The 25,754-nt window shown below is 48.0% G+C and overlaps 3 protein-coding genes across 10 annotated transcripts in view; 1 reads left to right on the forward strand and 2 right to left on the reverse strand.

Moving 5' to 3' along the window:
* Positions 1 to 1,905: 1,905 nt before the first annotated feature.
* FOXRED1 (FAD dependent oxidoreductase domain containing 1) lies at positions 1,906 to 9,763 on the reverse strand. Of its 4 annotated transcripts, XM_040631058.1 has the most exons (12): positions 9,487 to 9,748; positions 7,439 to 7,659; positions 6,274 to 6,384; positions 5,883 to 6,001; positions 4,729 to 4,823; positions 4,397 to 4,498; positions 3,977 to 4,053; positions 3,643 to 3,803; positions 3,392 to 3,521; positions 2,848 to 2,952; positions 2,365 to 2,623; positions 1,906 to 2,220 (listed from the first exon to the last, which is right to left on the reverse strand). In XM_040631058.1, the coding sequence occupies exons 1-11, from the start codon at positions 9,692 to 9,694 to the stop codon at positions 2,369 to 2,371; spliced, it is 1,584 nt and encodes a 527-aa protein (XP_040486992.1). In that variant the 5' UTR covers positions 9,695 to 9,748; the 3' UTR covers positions 1,906 to 2,220; positions 2,365 to 2,368. The 4 variants fall into 4 exon arrangements, with proteins under 4 accessions (XP_040486992.1, XP_008686517.1, XP_040486991.1 ...); XM_008688295.2 differs by having other exon boundaries at positions 1,906 to 2,623; positions 9,610 to 9,763; XM_040631057.1 differs by having other exon boundaries at positions 1,906 to 2,623.
* A 241-nt stretch (positions 9,764 to 10,004) lies between these two features.
* Positions 10,005 to 15,921, forward strand: SRPRA (SRP receptor subunit alpha). The gene is given in 15 exon segments (XM_040631059.1): positions 10,005 to 10,212; positions 10,834 to 10,917; positions 11,187 to 11,350; positions 11,520 to 11,680; positions 11,940 to 12,099; positions 12,228 to 12,384; positions 12,609 to 12,694; positions 12,801 to 12,919; positions 13,049 to 13,135; positions 13,453 to 13,516; positions 13,518 to 13,599; positions 13,706 to 13,919; positions 14,332 to 14,495; positions 14,580 to 14,678; positions 14,837 to 15,921. Coding segments are annotated over 15 exon segments (1,887 nt in total). The 5' UTR covers positions 10,005 to 10,095; the 3' UTR covers positions 14,966 to 15,921.
* Positions 15,922 to 16,178: 257 nt separating this feature from the next.
* Positions 16,179 to 25,754, reverse strand: part of FAM118B (family with sequence similarity 118 member B) — a 45,645-nt gene continuing 36,069 nt past the window's right edge. For 3 of the 5 annotated variants that reach the window (XM_040631060.1, XM_008688291.2, XM_008688292.2), the window contains 5 exons: positions 25,166 to 25,393; positions 22,440 to 22,568; positions 20,813 to 21,098; positions 16,960 to 17,019; positions 16,179 to 16,707 (listed from right to left, as the gene is read on the reverse strand). In XM_040631060.1, coding sequence (XP_040486994.1) covers positions 16,694 to 16,707; positions 16,960 to 17,019; positions 20,813 to 21,098; positions 22,440 to 22,568; positions 25,166 to 25,393 — 717 coding nt within the window. In that variant the 3' untranslated portion in view covers positions 16,179 to 16,693. The remainder of the gene's footprint in view (positions 16,708 to 16,959; positions 17,020 to 20,812; positions 21,099 to 22,439; positions 22,569 to 25,165; positions 25,394 to 25,754) is intronic. The other 2 variants (XM_008688293.2, XM_008688294.2) reach the window with 2 other exon arrangements.

Genomic DNA, 25,754 nt, shown 5'->3' on the forward strand with positions numbered 1-25,754 from the left:
TCACAGGGCTATCACGGATGTTGGGTTTGGCCTGAGTAGTCCCTACCCCATGCCCCTGGCAAGTTCCTTCCTGTCTTTCAGCACCGGTAGCTCTTCCTCTTTTGCTCACCTCATCAGTCCTGGCTGTTCCCCACCCCCAGCCCTGGGGCTTCTCTTGTTACCTCACTGGCGGCGCCTCTCCCCTGCCTTCCCTCCCTCACACCACTGATAATCAGGCCCATCTTTTGTTTCCTTCTTCTCCCCAAAGGCTGCTTTTGAGGGGGAATGAACGTTTTACTAGCTGTCTCTACTCCCATTCACTTCTCCCTTCTGAACAACTGTCACCTCAAACCCCACCGAGGTACATTTCTTCCCAGAACCGCTCTCCCTGGGGGCCCCACTGACCTACTCGGTCCTGATCCAGCCTGCGAGCATGCATGGATACGGCTGACCACTCCTAGGTTCCTGGGACACCTCACGCTCCTGGCTTTTCTCCTGCCTGGCCACCTCTTCAGCTTCCTCTCCTTTGGTTCATCCCTTAAATGTTAGTGGGGTCCCTCCAACTTCCCCCCTTGGTTCCCTACTCTTCTCCCCTTGTGGGGTGATGCCATTCTCTTCCATGGTGTCCACATCTCTACAGCATAGACCGTCCTGAGTGTCACCACAGGACATTCAACTCCCAGCTAGACAGCTCTACCCGACGTCCTATGTGCACCCTTGCCCCAACATGTCCCAGACTGTACCACTCATTTTGTCCCTCACCCTGCGCCTTCCTGGTGTTCCTCACCTCTGTGAAGGGCAAGACCTACACCTAGCTGCCCAAGCCAAAAACCTGAGTCTTACTTGACCCCATTTCTCGTGACTACTGTCACTTCTTGGATACACGTGCTTCTTGCCATGACAGTGCAGGCCCCGTTGTGTCTGCCCTCTGGACTGCAGAGACAGCCTCCCATCTGCCCTCCTCCTTTGGGATCGCAGTCTATTCTCCACAAGGCAGTCAGGATGATTTTTCTAAAAGGAAAATTAGAGCATGTCGCTTCTCTATTGAAAGCCCAGAGAATACAACCCAGGCTCCACAGCATGGCTCTTCAGCCCCTGGCCCTGCCCCGCTTTTGACTACCCCTCTTCCTTCCCTCCGTGATCTCACCTGGACAAATCACTTCTTGTCCCCTGAATCTTACTAACCCTTGGTCCTGGGCATTTGTGTAAGATTTTCCTGAAGCCTGGAATCACCCCCATCCTTGCTCTCCTCCCTGCTTCCCCTCTGTTAAACTGCTCACCCTGTAGCTTCCGCTCCGAGGTCCACTTCCCTGGGAAGCTCCATGGAGAAACACCCAGGTGAGGTGAGGGTGCGTGACCTGTGCTTATTCCCGGCACTACCTCTGATCTGGGCTGAGGCGCAGGGCAGAGATAAGAACATTCCAGTGAGGACATACATACAGTATGCCTTGCCTGCTGGTATATCCCTAATATGTAGCCCTGGGCCTGGCCAAGAGCTGGAGCTGAATAAACGGGGAAGAAATGAACGATGCCTTCCCTACCCTCTACAGCCGAACTCCTGCAGGGACTCAGGAAGAGGAAGCATTCGTTTGCAAACAAGATGTCTACACCTAGGACTTAAGAATGCTCCTCCTGGGGGCGCCTGGGTGGCTCAGTCCGTAAGCATCTGCCTTCGGCTCAAGGTGTCATCCCGGCGTTCTGGGATCGAGCCCCGCATCAGGCTTTTCTGCTGGGAGCCTGCCTCTTCCTCTCCCACTCCCCCTGCTTGTCTCTCTCTCACTGGCTGTCCCTGTGTCAAATAAATAAATAAAATCTTAAAAAAAAAAAAAAAAAAAGAATGCTCCTCCCAGCCTGGTATCAAAGGCTAGTGGGTGCTTCAGAAGCAAGTGCTGGGAGGTGAAAGCACAAAGGACAGAAGCCTGGATGGAAAGGGTGATCACATTTATTGACTGATGAATAGGACAAACAATTACTAAATCTGGGCCAGACCGCCCCGCAATGCTCCCTGCTGGGCTCTGCTGGAGCCTGCCAAGAGGGGCAGAGGCAATCTTTCTGGGTCAGGACCAGGAAGCAGCCAGGCTTGGGGCACATGCTCAGGTATTCTGTCCACTGCACCACCTTGCAGGGCAGCCTTGGCCCCAGCCAGAGATCAGTCCTGGGGTCTCACCTCATCACTCTCTGTTGGCCTGGGCCTCAGGCGCAGTGCCCCTCCAAGCCTACAGTCGGCCTGCCTGCCTAGCCCTGTGGGGACAGGAAGAGCAAGGTGTCGGGAGAGGAGGGTGGGGGAGAGCCTGGCTTGGTGCTGGGGTGGAAGCCACAGCGAGGAGGCCGTGAATGTGAGCCAAGGGTGACGGATGGGGCAGTGGGGCCCAGCGTAGAGCTTACAGGCTCAGATGATATTGTGTTCCTGGACCTTCACTCCCAAGTAAAAGCGGTTGAAGAGGAAGGGGCTCAGGTTGATAGTCTGGAAGTGGCCGTCCAGCACCATCTCTGCCACAGCTCGCCCCACGGCAGGGGCCTGCTGGAGCCCATGGCCACTGAAGCCCGTGGCAAAGTACATGTTGATGACGAGTGGGTGGGGACCCACCACACCATTCTGGTCAAAGGTGTTGTAGTCGTAATAGCCAGCCCAAGCGTTCCGAACCTGCGGGGGGACAAGACGCTGGGGTTCCCAGGAAGGTGCCGACACACGCCACCCTCACTCCTGCTCAGGGGTCAGGCGCAGCAGCCTCTCCCAGCTGCCGAGGGGTCGATGGGCTGGGTCCCTAGACCACGAGTCCTTAGCAGCTGTGAGGTGGAAGGCGTGTGGCAGTGGACAGGCTTTCCAAAGGGACCGAGGTGCTCCAGGCTCATCTGCCTCTTAGTTACCTTCAGAGTCTCAAAAGCCGGTACCCTCCGGGCCAAAGGGGGCCACACCTTGTCCTGGAAGAAATCATGGTCCACCTCCAGGTTCCCTGGGTCCGGTTCCTCCTCCTGTGGTAAGAGGTGGGGACATGGCTTATACTGCCTGGGACACAAGGGCTGACCCAGACCTCACCGACCCCTTTACTCAATCCCTTCAGTAGGTGGGGGGCGGGGAGGAAAGATCCCAATTCAAACCCGGAGGGACTGGAACATCAGTAACAGCGCTGGGCCCTCCAAAGAGCCTAACTCTTTTTCTTTTTTTTTAAAGATTTTATTTATTATTTATTTGAGAGAGCGAACGAGCGAGCAAGCGAGAGAGAACGAGCAGGGGGAGAGGGAGAAGCAGGCTCCCCACGATGTGGGGCTTGATCTCACGACCCTGGGATCATGACCTGAACTGAAGGCAGAGGCTTAACTGACTGAGCCACCCAGGCGCCCCAAAGCCTGACTCTTTAATGACAGTTGGCCTATGTCTCCTGCCCAGCCCCCCAAACGCTGCTTAGCTTACCTCAGTGGGGCTACAGCCACCCAGATAGTTGTTGCCTAATCCTTCTCGGCGGAAATAGGCCCCACTGGCATCTATGACGAACGGGGTCTCCAAGCCCGGTCCCTGGGGGCAGTGCCAGAAGTACACATACCTGCCATGACCAGCAGGTTAGGAAATGGTGGGAAGAGCAGCCCCCCTTTCCCACCACATTTAACAAACTCTTACACTGTTTCTACCCCCCTCTCATCAGCCTCCCCTCAGATGGGAGTCACCTTTTCCTCAGCTCCACAGGTAGCTTGGTGCCCTGCAGGGTGCCAGGTGGGCCCTTCCCGACACCAGCCAGCTCTGCGATCTGGCCAGACCAGGCCCCTGCTGCGTTGATCACGATGGCACATTCCACGGGCTGGTACTCCAGACTGCGGTCTATCTTCACCTGCAGATGCCAGAGGGGGCGGGGAGGGAGGGCCTGGCCCACACACTGGGCACCATGAGAGGTACATTGCTTCCCGAGCCTTAGTTTACCCAGACTGGAAGTGGGTAGAAAAAGATCGAAATGACAGTTATCCCTCTGCTTTGGTAAGGAAGGTGCACAGGCTGGGAACTTACATGGACTTCGTGGATCCTTTTCAAAGTCACCTCTTCCCCACTTGTGGTCTCCGCGTGGCTAGACGAAGAGACAAAACCTGCGGGAAAAAAAAACAAAACTCCTGAGGCCTGAAGAGGCCAGGAGTGGGACTGCATGGGTTTCATGAGAAAGCAAGCCGGAAGGCCGGGGCCTTCCCACAGAGATGGGGTAACCAGGATGAACTTGGCCACACACAGGACACGAGCATGTGGAGACCTTCAAGCACATCGTAAGTCACGCAGACAAGCCGAGTTAAGAGCTAGAGTCAGGATGGCTGGGACCAGCCCTCAGGGAGAACCCCGTTTCCCACCAACTCTTGCTTAGCCCGTGAGTGAGGGTAAGAGCCCATCCACGCCTGCACCCCGGCTGGCAGAGGGAAGGAGTATGGACCTCAGACTCACGTGTCACCTCTCCATGGCAGAAGAGGACCCCCATGGACTGGACCTTTCGTCGAAGCCCCTGGAGCAGACACCAAGGGTCAAACCAACCCTCGTGCTCCATCCCTGTGATGAGCAAGAGGACTCATGAGGCGGGGTTAGGACCCTCCTCTTCTACTGGATTTCCCGCGCCCCTGACCCCTCTTTAGGGCTCGTAAGCCACGGAAAGGCATGTTGCCCAAGGCATCAGAGTCAGACCCTGCGGAAGGACAGAGAGCTAGCACGGCCCGGGGGTGCCGAGACTCCCAACCTGAGGCGCCCCGCGACCCCTGAGCCCCTCTGCAAGCAGGCCTCACCATAGGACGCCAACGCCACGCCCTCTGTGTTTATCCAGGGAAATTTGTTCCGCAGCTGCTCAGGAGACATCAGGCAGACTTTGGCTCCTTCCTGCCTGAGAGAAATGTGCGGCTGGGTGCAGGTGTGTCAGAGAGGGGGAGCTCGCAGAGGGAGAAGTACGGGCCCCAACTCCTCACGTGGGGACTGCGCCTCATTTGTGTCACTTCTCTGCCCCAAACTCCCCAAGTTTTCCTCCTTGCTGAGGGGGTGAAGACCAAGCCTCCTCGTCACCTGACCCCGCTTTCCTTTCCTACACCCTAGTATCCCCCTGGCCACACTAAATGCCCTGCCACCCCCTAACTATTCCATGTTCTTTCACAACACAGCAGGTCACTTTGTTCCCTCCCCTTGTTCCCTTCTTCTGCCTGGAATGGCCTTCCTGTCCACTTTCTAGTGCAGTCCTGTCCACCAGCACGATATCCTATGGGACACTGTCCCCCAAACACAACAACACGGATCCTGAAAGAACACACCCGCAAGCTAGACTGTCTGGTTCGAATCCCAGCGCTACCACTGACTAGTGCCTTGTGCCTCAGTTTACCCACATGTAAAATGGGATGTTGGGGTGGCTACATGAGTAAATGCTGCATCTGGGACATTACCTGATGTCCCTAGGGAGACTTGCAAGTCTATTTGTTAAACACATGCACTCTTGACCAACCACGAGACACACTCAGGAGAGGGGCTGCCCAAACTGGCCTGCTGCCTGCATTTCTGTACGTGAGTCACACCCGTCCGTTCACATTTTTATCCATGTTTTGTCTATGGCTGCTTTTGTTCCAACGGCAGAGCTGAGTGACTGCCTATGACCCCAAAAGCCTAAAACGTTGACTATCTGGCCCTTACAGGAAAAGTGTGCCGATTCCTGGGCCCTTCCCTAGAGGTTCTGGTGTTTAAGGCGTGGGATTTTTCCAGGTGGTTCTTAGGATCTGGCAGATTTCGGAACCACGGCAGCAGCGTGTGGTCCACATCTGTGTGACAGCACAGGGTACCGGAGACCTTGTCTGTGCTACCTGGCAGACTGAGCCTCCACACAGGGACCTGTCTGATCAACTCGCCCATCCCAGTTCCTCACTCGGTGTCCGAGCTTCCCGGGTGCGTGCCGGGCACCCACCTCTGCACCTTCACGTTGCTCTCCATGACAGCAGCACCCTTTTCCGAAGCCAGCAAGAGATAACCTGCGGGGTTGAACTGGATGTCTAGGGGAGGGTCATCGACTACAGCCAGGTACTCCTGTGTGTAAAAAAATTAAGAAAAAAAAGCTCTTCAGAAGAAGCTGGTTTAAAGAACGGAGGGAGGGCTCTCCTGGCTTCCTCCCCATAGCTCCCGAGACTGAGAGGAGCCCTCCTCCTCTGGGTACCACCACTAGGGACAGAACCAGAGGTCTTAACTCCTACTTGCCCGAACTGCTTCTGCTCCCGGATTGCCCTGGCCAGCTGGGCGGCTCCTCTCTCTGGGCTAAAGGAGTGGTCGCCACCCCAACCCCCAAATCTCTTTGCACGTACATTGATGTTCCGTAGAAACTCAATTGAAAAGAGGGAGAGCTGGATGTTCTCAGGCACCGAGAACTGCTGACGAATCCCGCCCACAGACAGCACGGTGGAGGCCCGGGAATACTGTGGAAAGACCAAAGTAGCTGAGGGAGCCCCGTAACCCGTCACACATGAGCAGAATCCTGCAACAGAAGCACCTTCAGGTAGAGGGGAGTCCTACTTGAAAGTTTATAATCTAAGAGGAGTTGAGGTAGATAAACCCATATGCAAGTCATCCAGCACCCAAAGAGGACGATAATTATTAAAATCCTTCTTTTCTTTTTTTTTAAGATTTTTATTTATTTGAGAGAGAGAGAGAGAAAGAGCATGCGAGGGAGTGAGCACGAGGCGGTGAGGAGGGAAGGGCAGAGGGAGAGGGAGAAGCAGGCTCCCTGCTGAGCAGAGAGTCGGACACGGGGCTTAATCCCAGGACCCCCAGATCATGACATGAGCCGAACGCACACGCTTAATTGACTGAGCCACCCAGGCGCCCCTAAAATCCTTCTTAGCAGATGTGCAGAGCAGAGTCAGTCATCTAAAACAGCTGAGCACCGTGGCACAAGATGGGAATGGCCTGGAAGTCTGAGGGCAGGAGATTAACATCTCATCTACCAATTGGAAAATAGAAGGCTATGACTGAAATAGTAAGATTCTTGGTTAACTGGCAGTGGACACAATAGCAACATCAAGGGCTCTGAGGAGTCTGGTTCTCCCTCTCCCGCTGCCCCTACCCCCACTTGTGCTGCGCCTCTCTCTCTCTCAAATAAATGAACAAAATCTTACAAAATAAAATAGGAACAAGTGTGCAAAACCTCAGAAGTAACAGAACCTAGAAGGGGGGATGAGACAGCTGTTGGTGTCCATCACAGCTGGAATACAGGCTCTCTTTGCCGCACCTGCGGGCAGCCGGAAGATCCAACATTGCGAAATTTGCTTTCAAAAGCAAAAGCCTTACTGCCAAAGTCTCTAATTCAGGGGAAGAAGCACCTGGGGCTATTTCTCAACAAGAGCCAAAGCACAGTCCCTTTGGACTTGGGACCTCCAAAGACTGAAGTCTTTCCTCCCCTCTGCTCCCCTTGCCCTTTAATAAAATAGGTGTCCGTGCCCCACTCATGACACCGCCTCCCCCAGACCTCACCGTGTGGTCCCGTTCCACCACCAGCACCCGAATGGCACCTCGTGGCTTCTCCAACCTCTTCAGCCAATAGGCCACAGACAGGCCAATCACCCCACCCCCCACAATCACCACATCCGAGTGTTCAGGGGGCAGGTGGCTGGTGTTGTACAGTGGGTTCCAGGCCCCTCCAGGAAGGACTGACTGGATCTTCTTCTTAATCTCGGACAACTTTCCATTCTGGTCTGTGGGATGCAGTTATGGTCAGAAGGCCATACATTCTCTTTCCAACAGCAAGGGGTTAGAGGATCGGCACAAGAAAAGGTGGGCTAGGAGGACACTGAGCTGGCTGTCCCCATGGCCGACCCTGCTCATAAGGTCAGCTTGTACCCAGCAGAATTCCACAGCTTCACTATATGGTCTGCACGCCATTCGGCTCTCTGCCTTCTCGCGCACCGTGCCCAGCAATGCAAGATTCAGCTTCTTAAAAACGAACACTCTGTACTCTCTCCCTAGGCCAGGTGACTTATGCGTGTTTATCTCCTGTGCAGACTGCTCTTTCCCCTGAGCCCCAGGCTCATATATTCAACTGCATGGTCCTCTCCTCTTGGATGTTGCAGGCTCCTGGACCCGTAGGTCCTGGCACACCCCAAGCGGCAGTGCCCTCTGAAGCACGATACTCTGAGAGGCACCTTACCCTGGATATCCATCACCACCAGCAAAGCTACATTCATGTCCTATCTATTGTCAAGTCCCGGTGGCCTGGCCTCCTAAATACCTCCCCAATCTGTCCCCCCGCTTTTTTTTCATCTCTGCTACCACCACCCTAGACCAAACCACCATAAGCTTTCACCTAGACTAACGCAAAACCTAATTGTTCCCACTAATCCCCCTCTTGCCCACCCAACTCTTTCCTGCATAATAGCTAGAATATTTTCTAAGCTCGAACTTAATCACATACTGTCTTACTTAAAACCTTCCAGTGGCTTTCTGTTACTCCAAGAATAAAAGTCCAAAATCTTCAACACGGCCTATGAGACACTGCACGGTCTGGCTCGTTTACCTTGCTCTCTCCCTACTCCCCCACTCCAGCCCCTTCCACACCTTGATGGTGCTTTATTTCTTCCCACCACAGGGAATCTACACAGGGTTTCTCTCTGCTTTGAAATCGTGTCCACTTCTTTGTTGGTAACGCTTTGCTTCCTTTCTCTTTCAGTTCAATCATCATTTTCTCAGGAAAGGCTTTCCGGCCCCCTACACTGTCAAAATCTCCTGTCACACTGTCTCATTACCTCATGCAATGCATTTGCAATTTTGAGTTTATTTGGAGTTGCTTCATACTGTACCACGCCTACCTTCTTCACCAATGAATCTCCAGCCTAGCACAGAACCTGGCACATTCTAAGTGCCTTGAATAAATGAATCCTTTCATCTTTCACACTTAACTCAGAAATCTCCAAGTCTTTTCACTGACTCCAATACAAAGCCCAACTCTTTTCAGCAATGTTTGAATCTTTCTTTGATCTGGGCTTACCTTCCTTGTCCACACTACATTTCTTATTTCTACACAAACACTCTTATCTACATGGCTTTTGCTAGTTCGTTCCTTGCACCAAAGCAATACTTCTCTTCTCCTAACTTTTGCTCAGTTCCCCAGAACTTGGAACACATACCATCCTTGAATCAGTGAACAATATCCTTCAAGGCTGATCTCAGTTCCCACCTGCTCCATGCACTTCTCCAATTACACTAGCTTTGGGGACTAGCAGTGCAGACCATCTGTCCAAGTCGGCTTCTACCCAGTCTTGAACTGGTCTACTGAAGTCTTCCCTTTCCAGCTACACTCCAGGCACCTCCACAGGACATATACTCTATCCTCTTTCAGCCACACACTAGGCACAGCATCCTGCACAGGAGCAGGACTTAATGCACATTTATCTGTGCAAACAATCAATCAGCCTGGCTGGTGGTAAGTTGAGGCTTAGAACGATCTAGCATTTGTCACCTGAGAAGGGCATCTTTGGGATCCACACATCTGCTCAGGCTTTACAAGATCCGGCAGGCAAGCTTACCCCCTTCTCCCAGCCGACCCACTGTCTTTCCATAGTAGGCCGGGTCCTGAGTTCTGAAGGTCACATAGCTGGAGACTGGGGCCACCCAAGAACCACGATACCCTCCGCTGCCCTCAACTTTACCCAGAGTGGAGCCTCCTCTGTGTGTGCCTAGCCCCCAGCTCAAGGGACCCCGGCCCAAGCCTAGCCGCAAGGCCCTTCGTAGCATGGCCACTCTAACGCGATGCCCCTTTGAGACTCGCACGCTATCTCCTCCCTACGCCATGCCCACCCCGCCGTCACTGCTCCGCGCCGCAGGCCGTTCAGAGGAGCGCGCCCATTGGCCTGCAGCCCTTTCGGGTCCCGCCCCCAGGAACTATCGGCTGCCGCCCTCCGAGAGCCCCGCCCAGCCCCGCCCCCACCCGCCATTGGCGAGCCTGGCGTCTACGTCAGTGCTGCGCGCCCTCGGGCGGAGGCGGAGAGAGAACACGACAGCTCTAAGCGGAAGTGCGGCTGAGCCGGTTTCCGGGGCCGCTGGTGTGACGTGTCCCGCGCTTGGCGCAGCAGGAAGCGGCGGCGATCGCGGCCTGAGTTCCCGGCGCCGGCCCCGGCTCCTTTCCCGCTGCCGCCATGCTCGACTTCTTCACCATTTTCTCCAAGGGCGGGCTTGTGCTCTGGTGCTTCCAGGGCGTGAGCGACTCATGCACCGGGCCCGTTAATGCGTTGATTCGTTCTGTGCTGCTGCAGGTATCGCTCCCCGCGGGATCAGAACTCTGGGCTCGGCTCCCTGACCCGGTCCATAGCCCCTTCAACTGATCCCACACCTCCCTCCCACCCTCTCGGCCTACCCCAAACTAGCCACTCACTCGTTGCCAGGACTCCGCATCTTTCTCCCGCCCCCTTCGGACCATCCCGCAACTTTGCGACGCCCCCCTCCCCCTCGGTTTCTGGGACTCCAGCCGAATTCCGGCGCTTCTTGAGATTTCCCATAGTTCCCTCCATTTACCCCCCCCCCCACCCCGTACCCCCCGCCCCCAGCAGCTTGATTTTCTGTTGTTTCGAAGGCTGGGTGTGAAATGGAAAAAAGCCTTTAAAAAACTAGTGTACAGCTGCTAATAAATCTGATCGTATCATTCTGTCCTTTCTGGCTTCCACGTGTCTTGCCTTCCCTCTAACCCCTTCCCCGACTTGGTACCTCCTTTTCTCCCTGATGGGATGCTAGGGAGCAAGGTCCCAGCATCCTCTTGTCCTGGGGACAGGTCTGACTTTGGGTGAAGTGTCTGGTTCTTTCCCAGAGGTTAACCCTTGAATGGCCCAAGTCTGGGTTTTCTGGGTAGTCTGAACTTGAGACATACTCTTTTTTTCCAGGAAAGGGGAGGTAACAACTCCTTCACCCATGAGGCACTCACACTCAAGTATAAACTGGACAACCAGTTTGAGCTGGTGTTTGTGGTAAGTGGAGCTATTTAAGAGAGAAGTTTACATTTTCAACATAATCCTGATAATTAAGAGAACCTTAATTGCTCCCGGTGTATATGATGAAGTAACTGAGAAGACAGAGAGAGGGTGGAGGGGAAAGGGAAGACGCTCCTGTGCCCAGTCAGAGAGCTTGGCTGCACCTCAGGTCAGGAAACCTGCCAGGCTGCTGAGCCAGTCTCAGGAGGCCTTGGTGGAGTTGGCTTGTAAGCAGATCTGTTGGCTCTGTTTCTCTCCCTGAACAGGTTGGTTTTCAGAAGATCCTAACACTGACGTATGTAGACAAATTGATAGATGATGTGCACCGGCTGTTTCGGGACAAGTACCGCACAGAGATCCAACAGCAAAGTGCTTTAAGTCTATTGAATGGCACTTTCGATTTCCAGAATGACTTCCTGCAGCTCCTTCGGTGAGAGGCCACCCCTCTGCATGACCTGATGAGCTTCCTTCTTTCCTGAGGGTGGTTCAAGGGTAGTAAATTGTATTGAAACACACTCCTGAATTTGCTGCCCAGTTCTAATTGACTTCTTGGTGTGAGGGTCCTTTTTTTGGGACTTTGATCGTTCTCTTCTCTCTAGTGAAGCAGAGGAGAGCAGTAAGATCCGTGCTCCCACTACCATGAAGAAATTTGAAGATTCTGAAAAGGCCAAGAAACCTGTGAGGTCAATGATCGAGACACGGGGTGAAAAGCCCAAGGAAAAAGCAAAGAACAGCAAAAAAAAGGGGGCCAAAAAGGAGAGTGAGTTTGAGCTCCTTGGACATACAGGGGCATGAAAAGTTAACATGGCAGTAAGGACTGAAGTTGTTCCCTGTCTTTCCCTGTCATTGCTTGTCTTTGCTCAGTGCCCATCACCCTATCATGCCCAGTCCTTGTCATCCCCAAGATGTTTGCTCCTAGTTTCCTCTTAATAATTTGGATAATAATAATTTGGGTTTGGAAGACTATTTCCCATTGTTGGAATTTGGTCATTTTTCTCCAGTGAGTTTTCTCCTAACAGGTTCTGATGGCTCTTTGGCTACCAGCAAAGCAGTTCCTGCTGAAAAGTCAGGTCTCCCAGTGGGGCCTGAGAATGGGGTAGAACTTTCCAAAGAGGAGCTAATACGCAGGAAGCGAGAGGAGTTTATTCAGAAGCATGGGAGAGGTCTGGAGAAGTCCAGGTGAGCGTTCTTTCACCATAAATACTGTTGTCTAGTTATGTTGGGGGCAAGGGAGCTTGCCTCTGGCTCTTGGATGGATGTTTCCTCTCCCACTTCACCATAACGCTTTGTGCTGTAACCTTTTACAGCAAGTCCACGAAATCAGATGCTCCAAAGGAGAAGGGCAAAAAAGCACCCCGGGTGTGGGCACTGGGTGGCTGTGCTAACAAGGAAGTCTTGGATTATAGCACTCCCACCACCAATGGAGCCCCTGAGGTTGCCCCCCCACCTGAGGACATCAACTTGGTAAGAGGCAACGGGCCAGTGCGAGTTACCATTAATAAGAAACTGGGGAGGGGGTAGAGACTAGGAGGGCAGTACTTTTGGTTTCTATGAATGAAGGGGTGGCTTACGTTTGGAGTTTTCCAAATCAGAGACGGAGGAATGAGGACAGGCTAAATCCAGGGCTGCTTTTCCCTTGGCCCTCAGTGTTCTTGATCCCATCTTGTTCCTTTCCCTATACCCTCCAGATTCGAGGGACTGGGGGGCAGCTTCAGGATCTGGACTGCAGCAGCTCAGATGATGAAGTGACTACTCAAAACGCCACCAAACCCAGGTAGGGGAATTTCAGGTGTTGGGTGGTGTGGGGGGCTCCAGAATGGATTAAGACTTGACTCCTGCCCACTGGCTTTATATGTATCTATAATCTCTTGTACCTGCAGTGCTACCAAGGGAACTCTGGGTGGCATGTTTGGGATGCTGAAGGGCCTTGTGGGGTCCAAGAGCTTGAGTCGTGAAGACATGGAATCTGTGCTGGATAAGATGCGTGATCATCTCATTGGTGAGTTCTGAGGAACAGGCGGACTCACGGGGTGGGGGTGGTGGAGAGTAGAACCACCTCGCGTTCTCCTCTACCATAGGGTTGTTTACTGTTGACATGGCACTCACACACCTGTCTCTGTCTCTCCAGCTAAGAATGTGGCAGCAGACATTGCAGTCCAGCTCTGTGAATCTGTGGCCAACAAGCTTGAAGGGAAGGTGATGGGGACATTCAGCAGTAAGTATCTCCCTAAACCAGAAAGTGCTCAAGGCATTATGTGTACCAGGAAGTTAAGCGCATCGATCTCCATTGCTACTAGGTGTGTGGCTTTTGGCAGAGTCCTTCACCTCAAAACGTCTTGTTGCGTCACTTAGACTTGAAGGGTTATCAGAACTAAATGAGTTAACACTTGTAAAGTGCTCGGAACCTATCACATGTGGTTTTTGGATTCCTGGGACAAGATCCTTGTGTCCTCCAGATCCCAGTTCCCTTAGGTGTTGGGTGTTCTTGGGAGTGCATTCCTTGGGGTTCACAGATCCATCACCCCCTTTCAGCGGTGACTTCCACAGTAAAGCAAGCCCTACAAGAGTCCTTGGTACAGATTCTGCAGCCACAGCGTCGATGCCCAGCGTCATCAGCGCCCTTACGTTGTCACCTTCTGTGGTGTTAATGGAGTGGGGAAGTCTACTAATCTTGCCAAGGTCAGTACAGCTCCCCACCGGTCTCTGACGTCCTTTTTTCATGCTCCATGTCTTAGTGACTCTGGTTAGAACCAGAGGGACCAATTTCTTTGTTGCTTTTGCACAGATTTCCTTCTGGCTGTTAGAGAATGGCTTCAGCGTCCTCATTGCTGCCTGCGACACATTTCGTGCCGGGGCTGTGGAGCAGCTGCGCACACACACCCGGCGCCTGAGTGCCCTACACCCCCCGGAGAACCATGGTGGCCGCACGATGGTGCAGCTGTTTGAAAAGGGCTACGGCAAGGACGCTGCGGGCATTGCCATGGAAGCGATTGCCTTTGGTATGGTGCACAGGAAGGTGCGGGAGCGGGGAGGGGCTGCTGAGGGCCCCTTACCTCCTGGGCTTCCCTTGTGATTCGCAGAGGGTCAAGGGTTCCCCTCCTACCAACTTACTGCTCAGTAGCAAGTCAGGATGGAGAACTTGCCATGAGGAGTAGCTAACTGTGAGCAGAACTAACATATCTCACCCAGGGAAACCTCTGTTTGCTCTCTTTTATTCTGTTGCCATATTTTCGTGAATGTTCTTGGTGGCCAAGCATAGAATAGGTTTTTGCCCACACTACCTTATAACCAGATCCGGAGCCCAAGAAAGTGTAGGCTTTTAATATAGCCAGGTTACGACTTCTTGAGAGAAAGGTGGGATGAGCAGGACAGTATAGAAGTTTTGAACTGACCACGTTTTTTTCTCTCTAGCACGTAACCAAGGCTTTGATGTGGTGCTGGTGGACACAGCTGGCCGCATGCAAGACAATGCCCCTCTGATGACCGCCCTGGCTAAGCTCATTACTGTCAACACACCCGACTTGGTGCTGTTTGTGGGGGAGGCCTTAGTAGGCAACGAGGCTGTGGACCAGCTGGTGAGGGCTAGGGCCTCCTCCTTTTCCCAGCCTCAGCTCTGGCCAGCGGGGTACTTGTACTTATACCATGTTTCTCCCTTACAGGTCAAGTTCAACAGAGCCTTGGCTGACCATTCTATGGCTCAAACACCTCGGCTCATTGATGGCATTGTCCTTACCAAATTTGATACCATTGATGACAAGGTAAATATGGATGGTATGCGACAAAGCGAGATGGGGAGGGGTGTCCTTCACGGGGGAGCTGATGCTCTAAGGAGATGTTGTTGCCTCCAAAGCTTCCTGTTACCAAGGGGATATAAGGAAGCCTTGAGGTGATTGTGTATGCCCTTTCTCCACTTCAGGTGGGAGCTGCTATTTCTATGACCTACATCACAAGCAAACCCATCGTCTTTGTGGGCACTGGCCAGACCTACTGTGACCTCCGCAGTCTCAACGCCAAGGCTGTGGTCGCTGCCCTCATGAAGGCTTAACATGGCTCTTGCCCAAAACCAAATCACTGCTTCCCCCCAAAGCCCTTCTTCCTGTATCAAGAATGTGCTTTAGAGTATGTGAGTGACTTCTCTTCAGTGTAGTACAGAGGCAGAGTGAGGGGAGCTCTAGGGGCTTGCAGCTCCCCCTGCCCCACTCCCTGGCAGCCCAGCCTCCACCTGCAAGGAGGGCCTAATCATGTTACAGTCCACTGCCCATCGCCCCCTTCCCTGACAGCCTTCCCCTCCTACTCAGGCATTCCCTTCACTCTGCCTACACACTCAGTCTCATTACAGCTTTGACCAACGGTTGGAAGATCCAACACCGGAGCTTTGCTAATTCACACGGTCACAGGGATGTCTGAGCACAATGAGCGGTCAAGAGATTTCCAAAGCCAGCTCTGGGTTCTCCCTTGGATACATAGCTTTCAGGTCCCTGGGGCCAGGATGATACCCACCACACTGTGGCAGTGTATGGCCTATTCTTAATTGCTGCTAATTCTGATGATGACCCCATTCCCCACTGTTTCCTCAAAGCATCAGCTAGACCAGAGTGATTTGTTACAAATGAATGAAAGGAGTTCCTGCTTCCCTCAAAAATAAAGGGAGCTGAGCTGCAGTGTTGCATTGGGCTTCTCAGCCTTCCAACTCCTCCCTGCTCCCAGAATCCAGATGTACGCTCTGCATGTTCCCCTTCCTGGGAGAGAACCAACCGTCAGAAGGGTATACAAGTTGCCCCTCTCCCCCACCCTACTCTTCACCTGAGTGGATCCTGGCTTTTCCTCATCCTCTCTACAGTGCCTGGTAGACAAGTGCTACGTTGAAGAATACAAACCTCTTGTTAAGACTTGTCCTGTAGCTTGGTATTACAGATGTGCTATTAGTGCAATAAGGTGAAGGCTGTCTGCCCAGAGAAATACATAATTTATATAAGAAAATAAATTTCATAAGTAAATTGCCTTTTATGTCTTGGAGTTATTTTATATAGGATTCAAAACTAAGATCCCACATCACGCTAACTATGGTTCTAGGCCTCATGGTAAGAAGAGAAACAAAGCAGGAATTGATACTGAATGGTTGTGCAGAGAATGAGATCACCCCCTTCAATGTGAAAGAACAGAACTTTTAAATTAAGTTACAAAAACGAGGCTCATTTAGTGCCTTTGCAGGTTTTCTAAAGGGACTCTAAAAGTAGAGCCAGGGCCCTGGGAAGTAAATGAACAAGCTTTTAATACAGCTCAGTTATGTAAAATACTGTACACTGTAAAAGGTCTAGAAAACTAGAGCTTCAAGTCATGTTTTAAAAAAGCCATTAAGCTTAATTGAAAAACCAGGTATAGAGTACAAAACTGCAACAAGGGCACGGTGACCCCACGGCGGCTAGCTCCCACGTCCTTCATGCAGGGCTGGAGCCACAGTCAGGGGAGGTGTCGCACTGATCTGTTGTGTGGACACAGGCATGTCCAGCGCAGGGGTGGGGGGGGTGCACTGGGCCCCGTTGTCATTTGGGGATTCGTGAACTGGAAGAGGCCGCAGAAGATCAAGAACCAGTGGGCATGAAGGACTGAGCTGGAACACCCCCCTACCCCCAACTCTACCCCCAACCTTCAACCTCTGGGTTTTGGTACTTCCACGGAGCTGTGGTGGGTTCTTAAAAGTTTACTTGTTAAATACTCTCCACAGTCGGGCCTGACACCTTGGCCTAATGCTGATGATCTCTCCAGCCCCCTCTCATGTTCTACAGTCTGTGGAGAGAAAAAAAAGAATAAAATGAAGTCTCACAAAACACCTATATGTCTGAAGCTGCAGATATTTAAGTGAAACTTAACCCTTCAGAAGACGAGACATCACAGATACTAGAAATCTTGTGATAGACTCAATAGGAAAATACAGAGTCCTTAACAGGTAGGAGTCCTTGTTCTCCGAGGTACTAAACAAATCCCAGAAAAACACTTTCTGCCAATGAAACTGACAAACAGAATTAGGAAATAGTATACCTCTTATTTCACTGTGTGCCGCTGAGGAGCCATTTAGCTGACCTTCTCTCACCATCCCTGCTAAACAGAATACACATCAGTATCAGATATTAGTCCAGAAAGCCAAAATTCTTAATAGAAAGAAAACCAACCAACCAAAGGGCAATGACATAACAGGGTCTAAGAAGGATGGCATTACTTAGAAATGAATACATCACAGACGAGAAGATAAAGCAGTGGGGAGAATAAACTGGGTTAGTCTTCAGGTAACAGGGAAGCGGTATGGTCTCCTTTAGTTATGTTACTAACACTGCTTGTAAATAAAACATTAAATGGGCAAAGTGTGCCCGCTGTCCCTAACTCATCTAAAAAGGCCAAATTTAGGCAAAAATCCAGGGATGGAGACGGGGAGCAGCATGCAACTGAGCAAATTCAACCATGGAGAAGAGTGAAAAGTAGCAGATGCTCTCACAACACAAAATGAGTTCAACCTGTGCTGTCCAATATGCTGTCGTTAGCCACATGTGGCTAAACAGTTTTACACGAAAAATTCTGTTCCTCAGTCACACTAACCACATTTCAAATGCCCAACAGCAACTTGAGGCGTTTTGTTATGGTAATGGGCAAGGAAGATAAAATATTTCTGTCATTGCAGAAAATTCTATTGGAGAGCCCTGGGATAGATAATAGCATAGGAAAACGTTTAAACCTAAACAGATGGAAGAAAATAGTCATCAGAAATATGAGCAATTCGAATATAAATAAATAAAAGACAGCACAGCACTCATACATACAAAATGGTATTGGTATTCCCCTCTTGGAAAGAACTTTAGCAATAGTTACCAACCACTAAAATATTCATGCCCTTTGACCTAGCAATTATACTGAGAACCCATCTGAAGGAAATTACTGGCAAAAGGAAAAACTGTAGGGATGAAGATATAATTCACTGCCAATAGTACTTACAATAGAAAAAACTAGAAAAAAATTAGAAATTGCCTAACGGGAAAAATTGAATAAACTAATATCCACACTGGATTAGAACACAGTCGTGTTACAACTAGTGGTTATGAAGGCCAGCCATGCGGGAAAATACGAGACATACCACTGAATAAAAAAAGTAACATGACTATGTATAATTGTTCACAACTATGAAAAAATGCATAGGAAAACTGTTAATTGGAAATATACCAAAATAACTGCTTGCATTACAATAATGGATTATAAATATTATTTTTCCTTCCCCCATTCCTTGATTTTTCTAAATATACTAGAACCTACAGAATCTTTTGAATCCAAGCAACTTTCACTATGCAAAAGCAAGTACACAGCAAGTATGCCAGGAGCCTAGCAAACGTTCAGTGTTAAACAACAGCAAAAGACCTCTTACCTCTTACTAGTATGTATCTACAGAGACTCGAATCATAACCAAGGATGGAGGATAAAGCTTGACTTGTTTCGAAATGTTTTTAACCTAAAACTGCTCTGTTAGATTTCAAATCACAAACTCAGCTGACCACTCTAATAAAGTCCCCTGGCCACACTGAAAATCTTTCATTTTTAAAAGTTCAGAAAACCCAACTGAAAGATAGGTAGCTCTGGGAAAAACCACTTTGGGAGAAAGCCCATGCAGTTAAGAAAAGAATCTGTGCCATTCTATAATACTTCTGATGATTTTTGTCAGGAAAAGATTTCGTTTAGCAGGAACAGCTGTCCAGGGGGATTTTGTTATTGTTTTTAATTTTAGCACCTTTCCTGGGTAGATCTCAGAATGCAGATCAAAAGAAATATGCAGAGCTCGAGTAGGTACCTTTGTTTAATGACAACAGAATATGCACAATGGAAAAGCCTACAGAAAGTCCTGAGTGTGGGCCAGCAGCAGCAGGAGCTGAAACACTGCAGGCCAGCAGGAAACACATCCCCAAGAAAGAACAGCAAATTGTTTTCACGAAAGAGACAAACCCAAAAGTTTGTCTTTTCAAAGTGTTTTCTAAAACCCATAAAAATCCTAGAAAAGAACACAGGCAGTAACTTCTTTGACATCGACCTTAACAACTTTTTTCTAGACATGTCTTCTGAGGCAAGGGAAACAAAAGCAAAAATAAGATATTGGGACTGCATCAAAATAAAGGCTTCTGCATGGGGTGCCTGGTTGGCTCAGTCAGTTAAGCGTCTGTCTTCAGTTCAGGTCATGATCCCAGGATCCTGGGATTGAGCCCCTCACTGGGCTCCCTGCTCAGTGGGGATTACCAGAGGGGAGGTGGGTGAGGGGATGGGTGAAATATGTGATGGGGATTAAGGAGTGCACATGTGATGAGCATCGGGTGATGTATGGAAGTGTTCGATTGCTATGTTGTACACCTGAAACTAACTTAACACTGTATGTTACCTGGAATTAAAATAAAAAACATTTAAAAAGGGGGCTTTCCAAAGTCTTCTGGAGAAAGGGTTGACATAGTTTTTAGTGTTCATTTGTGGTGATGCCTTTTACAAATCTGGTTCCATTTTGATGGAAAGCCACTGATAAGAGCTTGTGGAATTTCTCAATACAGGAGAATTGCACTTAAAGCAATCTGATTCAGAAAAGAAATCACGGAATAATAACTAGGTTTAAGAAAAGTCCTCTCTATATTAAATTACTGTATTTATTAGGCCCCCTAAGATGCATTCAGATTGACAGTGCAAAAATATATTAACATACAATTTTTCAAGAATATATACTACATACAACAACAAAGTTTTAAAAAGTATTCTTCAATGTAGCTGATACTAAAAAGTTCTGCATCTTCTAGGGTTACTGGAAACTTGCCTGCAGAAATTAATAAACTGAACTTCTATACCCATTTGGCTTTGTTAAAACCTGGCGGTAAAATAACAAATGAGTGGTACCCTAGCCTCTACCTTTAATACCACCAAAATAGTTTTCAAACAGTATTTAAAAAAATTTTTTTTCTATTTGTAAAGATAATGCATAATTACCGTCAAAAATGCTAGCATAGAAACAAAATACTAAAAACAAAAAAAACAAAAAACCACCTTACATCCTACCACAGAAAGATAACCATAGTTAATTTAGTAAACATCATTCCAGATATTTCTCCATGCATTAGAAACAAAAATAGAACACATCTACAATTCCGTACGAATGGGATGGACCATGGTGGCATTTTACAACCTGGTGTTCCTTACTCACATATTATGTCTCTGATGTCTTTTCAGGCAACAAGGTTTTCCCTCTTATGGCTTCCTTATGTTTCATCAATTACATAAAAGCTGATGTATTTATAAAATCTCCTATTAACTGGAGTATTTAGGTTGCTTCCAATTTTTTTGCCATTTTAAACAAAAATGATTATATTCCCACACCTGTATCTCTACGAAATTGTGTAGCAGAATTGTGCAATTGTCCAATTATGTCCTTAGGAGACATTTCTAAGATAAATTGTATCAAGTGGGATTTCTGGGTCAAAGGTTTTTAAATTTTGAACATAAGCCAACCTTCCCCTTCAGAAGAGCTGTACTAACTTTACCGTCCCACCAACACTATGTGAATATATTTGTTTTCTCAAAGATTTAGCCAAAACTGAGTAATCTATCATTCTTTTCAATTTTGAAATGTATATTTTAATTGCATTTCACTGGTAACTAGTGAAGCTAAATATTTTTTCATTCCTCCTACTTCTATAATGAATTGCTGGAATATGCTTTGTCCACTTTCCTACTATCCAAATGGCATTTTAGTCTAACCTGAAGACCACGATCTCCCTTCATAACATGGTTGGGATTATATTCCTTACGTTGTTAATGATTTTACCCATCACAAACACATAAAAGGTCGAAGAGCTATTGCTCTCAGTCTCAAGATGCATCTTACCTGATCTACCCCTTGTTGAGATCTCACATGTCAGTCGCTTGAAATATTCTGGGAGATCAGCATATTCATTTCCATAGGAGATGACCTTAATTCCTTTGTCCAGCATGTTTTCTCGAAGCTTCTTGAACTCATCCACATCTCCTCTCCGAACCAGCATGAAATGTTCTAAGTCAGATTTATGCTTCACAGCCTCCAGAAAAAGGGCTTGGAAAGTGGTGTCATCCACAGTCCAGCCACAGCCCAGGAAAAGAAATGACTTGTTTTCATAGAGTTTCTGAATCTCTCTCTTGCAGGAAAAGAAACAACATGTTAATGACACTGTGAAGACACACATAAGGCATGTCTGAAACAAAAAAGTCAACAGGGTCATAACTACAACATTTAGCAGAATGCAATGACCAATTAACCAAAGTTTAACAGGGTATATTCATCCCACGAAGGAGTCTGATCTTATTGTTTATGCCTACAACTTGATGATCAGTCTAAAATTTTATCTTTACCCAGCATCCTACTGCTCTCTGTTCAGGCTTTCACTGGGTAGGCAGTGGTCTACTTGCTATACGGTTTGTCAGATCTGTGTCCAGAGGCCATAAGGCATTGAGAAGTTTTCAATATATCTTACTCTTTTCCATTTTCTAATCATATTTTCCTTTTTTGCTTTACAAACTGAACATGGATCACCAGAGAAGATAACTCCATCACCAGATTTGCTCAAAAAAAAAAAAAAAAAAAAGTCTATGGCACTAAGAACATCAATATATACGTGTGTATATGTACATATACATACATACACATACACGTATATATACATACACGTACATATACAAACATTAGAAATGACCCTGACCCTGCTTAAGGGATCACTCAGTGTCAAATATGGATGCAATTAAAACAGATGTCAGGGAAAGTATAGGTGAAAAAAAGTCCTTATGCTTTAGAAAGTATCACATTTTCCTGGTCTTTCTTTTGCTGCATCATGTAAGTGACCTACTCCTGAAAACAGCCTGTCTACACTGTTCTCAGAGCTGGGGGCTGGTGAATTTTCCCAAATACCCCTGGCCAGAGAGTGCTTCTGGGGCCAGAGAGTGCTTTACACAAACGTATGACCAAGTCTAAAACCTGTATCTCAAAAAAGCAACAAGCTTTCTCACAAAGCTTTTTTATCATCTTACTTAAAATTTTAAAAATTCTTTGCACTGAGCAATACTGTGATAATTCAATATAAGCCCATCACCATTCACACAGAGTCTCTTTAGAATGTATGTTCTAGGAGTGACTGGTCGGTAAAAAGGTGTGTATATTATTATTGGCATACAGAGGGTTTAATACTATAATAAACGATAGAGGAAGATAATGTAATCTCTGTACGCAGGGATGATGCTGATGACAGAGTGCCATCTGCTGGCTGTCAATCAGGACCAAAGTAAAAGCCTCTGGCTTGATACCTGAAGAGACACTCTCCATTTCCTAAGCTGGAACGCACAATCACAAGCGAAGAAGCACAGAAAGAATGTTTCAACTCCCAATTTTAACTCATGGGGAAAATGTTACCCCGTGAAGACCGATCGTATATTCAGAGGTTTCCCAGGAAGGCTTTCTGGAGACCAGCAAGATCGGCACCACTCACCATAACTTCAGTGTTCCTGAGCACATTCTGATACCCAGCTGGATGGAGGACAATGCCACTAGGATTGGTGTAGACCCCATGGATGTGTAAGACGCTCAGCTTCCGCTTCTCCTGAGCCCACTCTAGAACCTGTGTAACACAAATACAGCTCAACCAAGTTGGCAGGGCTGAGCATTTGCTTAAAGGTGCCCATGGGGACGAGGCTGTTTGGACAGACTAGACTGCTGGCATAACCCTTCATGATACCGTAGGGCAAGAATGTAAAACCTAGTGTGGCCTCAGTTTCCATTCCAGGCACGGCTGTTAGGACTGATGGCAGCATGTCTGGTGATTTCTCTTTGAAAGTAACCATCAAAAACTAGAAGTTATGTGTCATCATTTGCAGAAATGCTAGGGCTCTTACCATTGGTGATACACATGACAGCTACAGGTGGATGACTGTTCCAATAATGATCCCCAAGGCATGACGCCTCCTTGTATCCAGGCCCTGTGTAATCCCTTTCCACACTTACTCCAGGCTTGGCCGTTGGCTTGCTTCAGCCAACAGGGCATTAGCAAACACAATGCAAGCAGCAGCTTGAAAAATGTTAGCATGAGCCTCATTTCTCTTTTGCTGCTTCTGGAAGCTGGCACCATGTAAGAAGCCTTGGCTAGCCTGCTAGAGATGCGTGGCCCAGCCAACCTCCCGCACCAGCAGACGTGGAAGCAGGGCCATCTGACAGCACCGCACCTTGGTCTAGCCGCCAGATGACTGCAGCCACGTGGGTAACCAGCAAAACCAGCAGAACTGCCCCGCTTCTAAGCCCAGCTCAAATTGCTCACTCACATTATCATGTGCAAAGAAAATGTTTGAAGCCCCAAAGTTTCGGGGTGGTTTTTGTGCAGTGGATAAGCAACAGAAGAATCACTCCAGTCCCCCAAGTTACCTGAAAAGCTACCAATAAAGAACAATCCCTTAGATGACAATGGCAACAACAGCCACCTGGACGCCACCGTTCCATTTTCTCAAGGGCTTGAGAAAGCATAATTGCATTCTCATAAAATTCTAGAGAAATAAGGTATGGGTTAGGAAAAACCGTGAAGAGGCACAGAGATGCCAAACGGGAATTCCACTAGGCCACATTTGGACCACCAGTCATTGGCTTTAAGCACGACATTTCAATACCGCCCTCTTGTGGACTAAAACTACAAAGCAAATCTTGAAGTTCCGGGACGAAATGCGAGAGAAAAGAGCAAATCTGAGAGAAACCCTTAACTTTGAAAAGGCCCTTATGTTTCTGTTGCTGGTCATAATCCTAGAAGATTTTATCAGAAACATCACAGAAGCTGTTTCTTGCCATTAATTGTTGAATTTCATTCAATCATCAATGAATTCAAAAAAGTATTTACTGAGCACCAGCTACATGCCAAGTACCATCTCAGATGTCAGGGTAAGAAGGGCTGACGTGGTAACTGCACAAATGGTGTTACTGCTTCCCTGCAATAAACAGCGAGGAAACAAACCAAGATAGAAACTGAAAGTTACAGTAAGTGCCACGAAAGAGAGGGGCAAAAAGATAAGGACAGGCCCCTTCCAAACATATAAGGGCAGGTCAGAGAGGCCCCCTCTCAGAGGTGATACCGAAGTTGAGACTTACAGGTGAAGAAGGAGCTTACCATACGGAGCATGGGGGTAGCAGGTGGAAAACATGCCGGCCAGAGACAACCGGTCTTCACGGCACCATCTCTTTAAATCTGATTTCTTTTTAAAAGCGGACTGCAAAGTCTGCAAGTCACAAGAGTGGTACTGTAGCTGCCCCCCCCCCCCCCCCCCGCCCCCGGCAGAAGCAGTGCTGCGACAGCACATGCCAGCGGGCCAATCAGTTTTCTATCCAAACTCTACTTATCTGGGCTCTAACTTGGACACAAAGGCAGGATCCTTGGAAAACAAGGTGGAGAAGGAAAATTGCAAAGCACAAAGCAGGACAAATGAGACTTGGTGGCATTTTACAACCTTTTTTTTCCACCTTCTTCTTCAATTGTTGTCTCTGACATCTTTTTATGGCGATGAAAATATTTCTCCTTTCATGGCTTCACTGTATTTCATCAATGAAGTAAATGCTATTGTATCTACAGAATCTCCTATTAGTGCTAAAGTTCAAATTACAAACTCAAGTGACCATTCTAATACGAAAGCCTTATCTTGTTAGCCGACCTAGATCAATAATTCAATATTATGGTGAATGGCTTAGGTATAGCATGGGCTGTATTAAAAAAAAAAAAAAACAACTCTCCTGAGGTTTCCACTAAACGTTAACTTCAACCCAGCTACCACTTGGCTTGAAAGCTGCTCTTCAGATATCATAAAGTGGTTTTCATACATTTTTAATAGAGGCCATGAAGAATATATCCTAAGAAAGAACTCTAAACCAGTAATATGGTCATCTGGTATTAGCAAAGGTTAAAAAGATCTTACAGTTCAAATGACTTCCTATACCTTGCTTTGAAATTGGGTGAAATTGTCAAAACTCACAGAACTGAACACTTTTAAGAGCTGTGCTAAAATTTTACTCTGTTTTGATTTTATCCCAAAAACCAAAAAAATAAAAATCCAACTAGGGACAAGAATCTTCCTTTCAACCTCAACATAAATACTAGCAGTGTATAATATACCAACTAGAAAACAGTTTTTCTGATGAAGATACAACCCACCAGCCTGAAGAAGAGACTAATCCTTTACTTGTTACCTTTTTCTCATCAGTCAGGTCAAGGGATTCGAGTTGCTTTCCCTGATCTGCTGCATACAGTTCCAGGAGATTATCAAAATTTGTAGTTAATACCAGGGCTCCATTTTCCATCAGATGGAGAACTGACTGAAGGAGCTGTTTTCCAGAATCTTCCATCTTTGACTCCAAATCATCAAATACTTCATATAAACAGTCCTTGAAAAATGTGGATCGAACATTACTAGTTCGCTGGGGAGGAATTGGAAAGAGAAAAATTAATTCCACGTGTTTTGGTAGGTCATTTGTTTTAATAACAATAATATAGCAAATTTTTGAAGAACACTGTGTACTTAAAATAAGGATAAAATATTGTCTACCTCAGAGATTTATAATAACAAAAACAGGAAACATGCCATGTGCTTATTAGCACAATGCCTAGCACATAATAAGTGATCAGTACTATTATATCATAAGCAAATAAGCGTAAATTCTCTAAATAAGCATTTTTATAGATTGAAGAAAATGGGCATGGTCAAGAGAAGTGAATTTCTACCAGGATTAAAAAGGGGGGTGGAAAGCACAGCACCTACTACCCTCTCTAATTAGGCCT

This window comes from Ursus maritimus, unplaced genomic scaffold (genome assembly GCF_017311325.1).
Source record: "Ursus maritimus isolate PB19 unplaced genomic scaffold, ASM1731132v1 scaffold_16, whole genome shotgun sequence".
Lineage (NCBI taxonomy): Eukaryota > Metazoa > Chordata > Mammalia > Carnivora > Ursidae > Ursus > Ursus maritimus.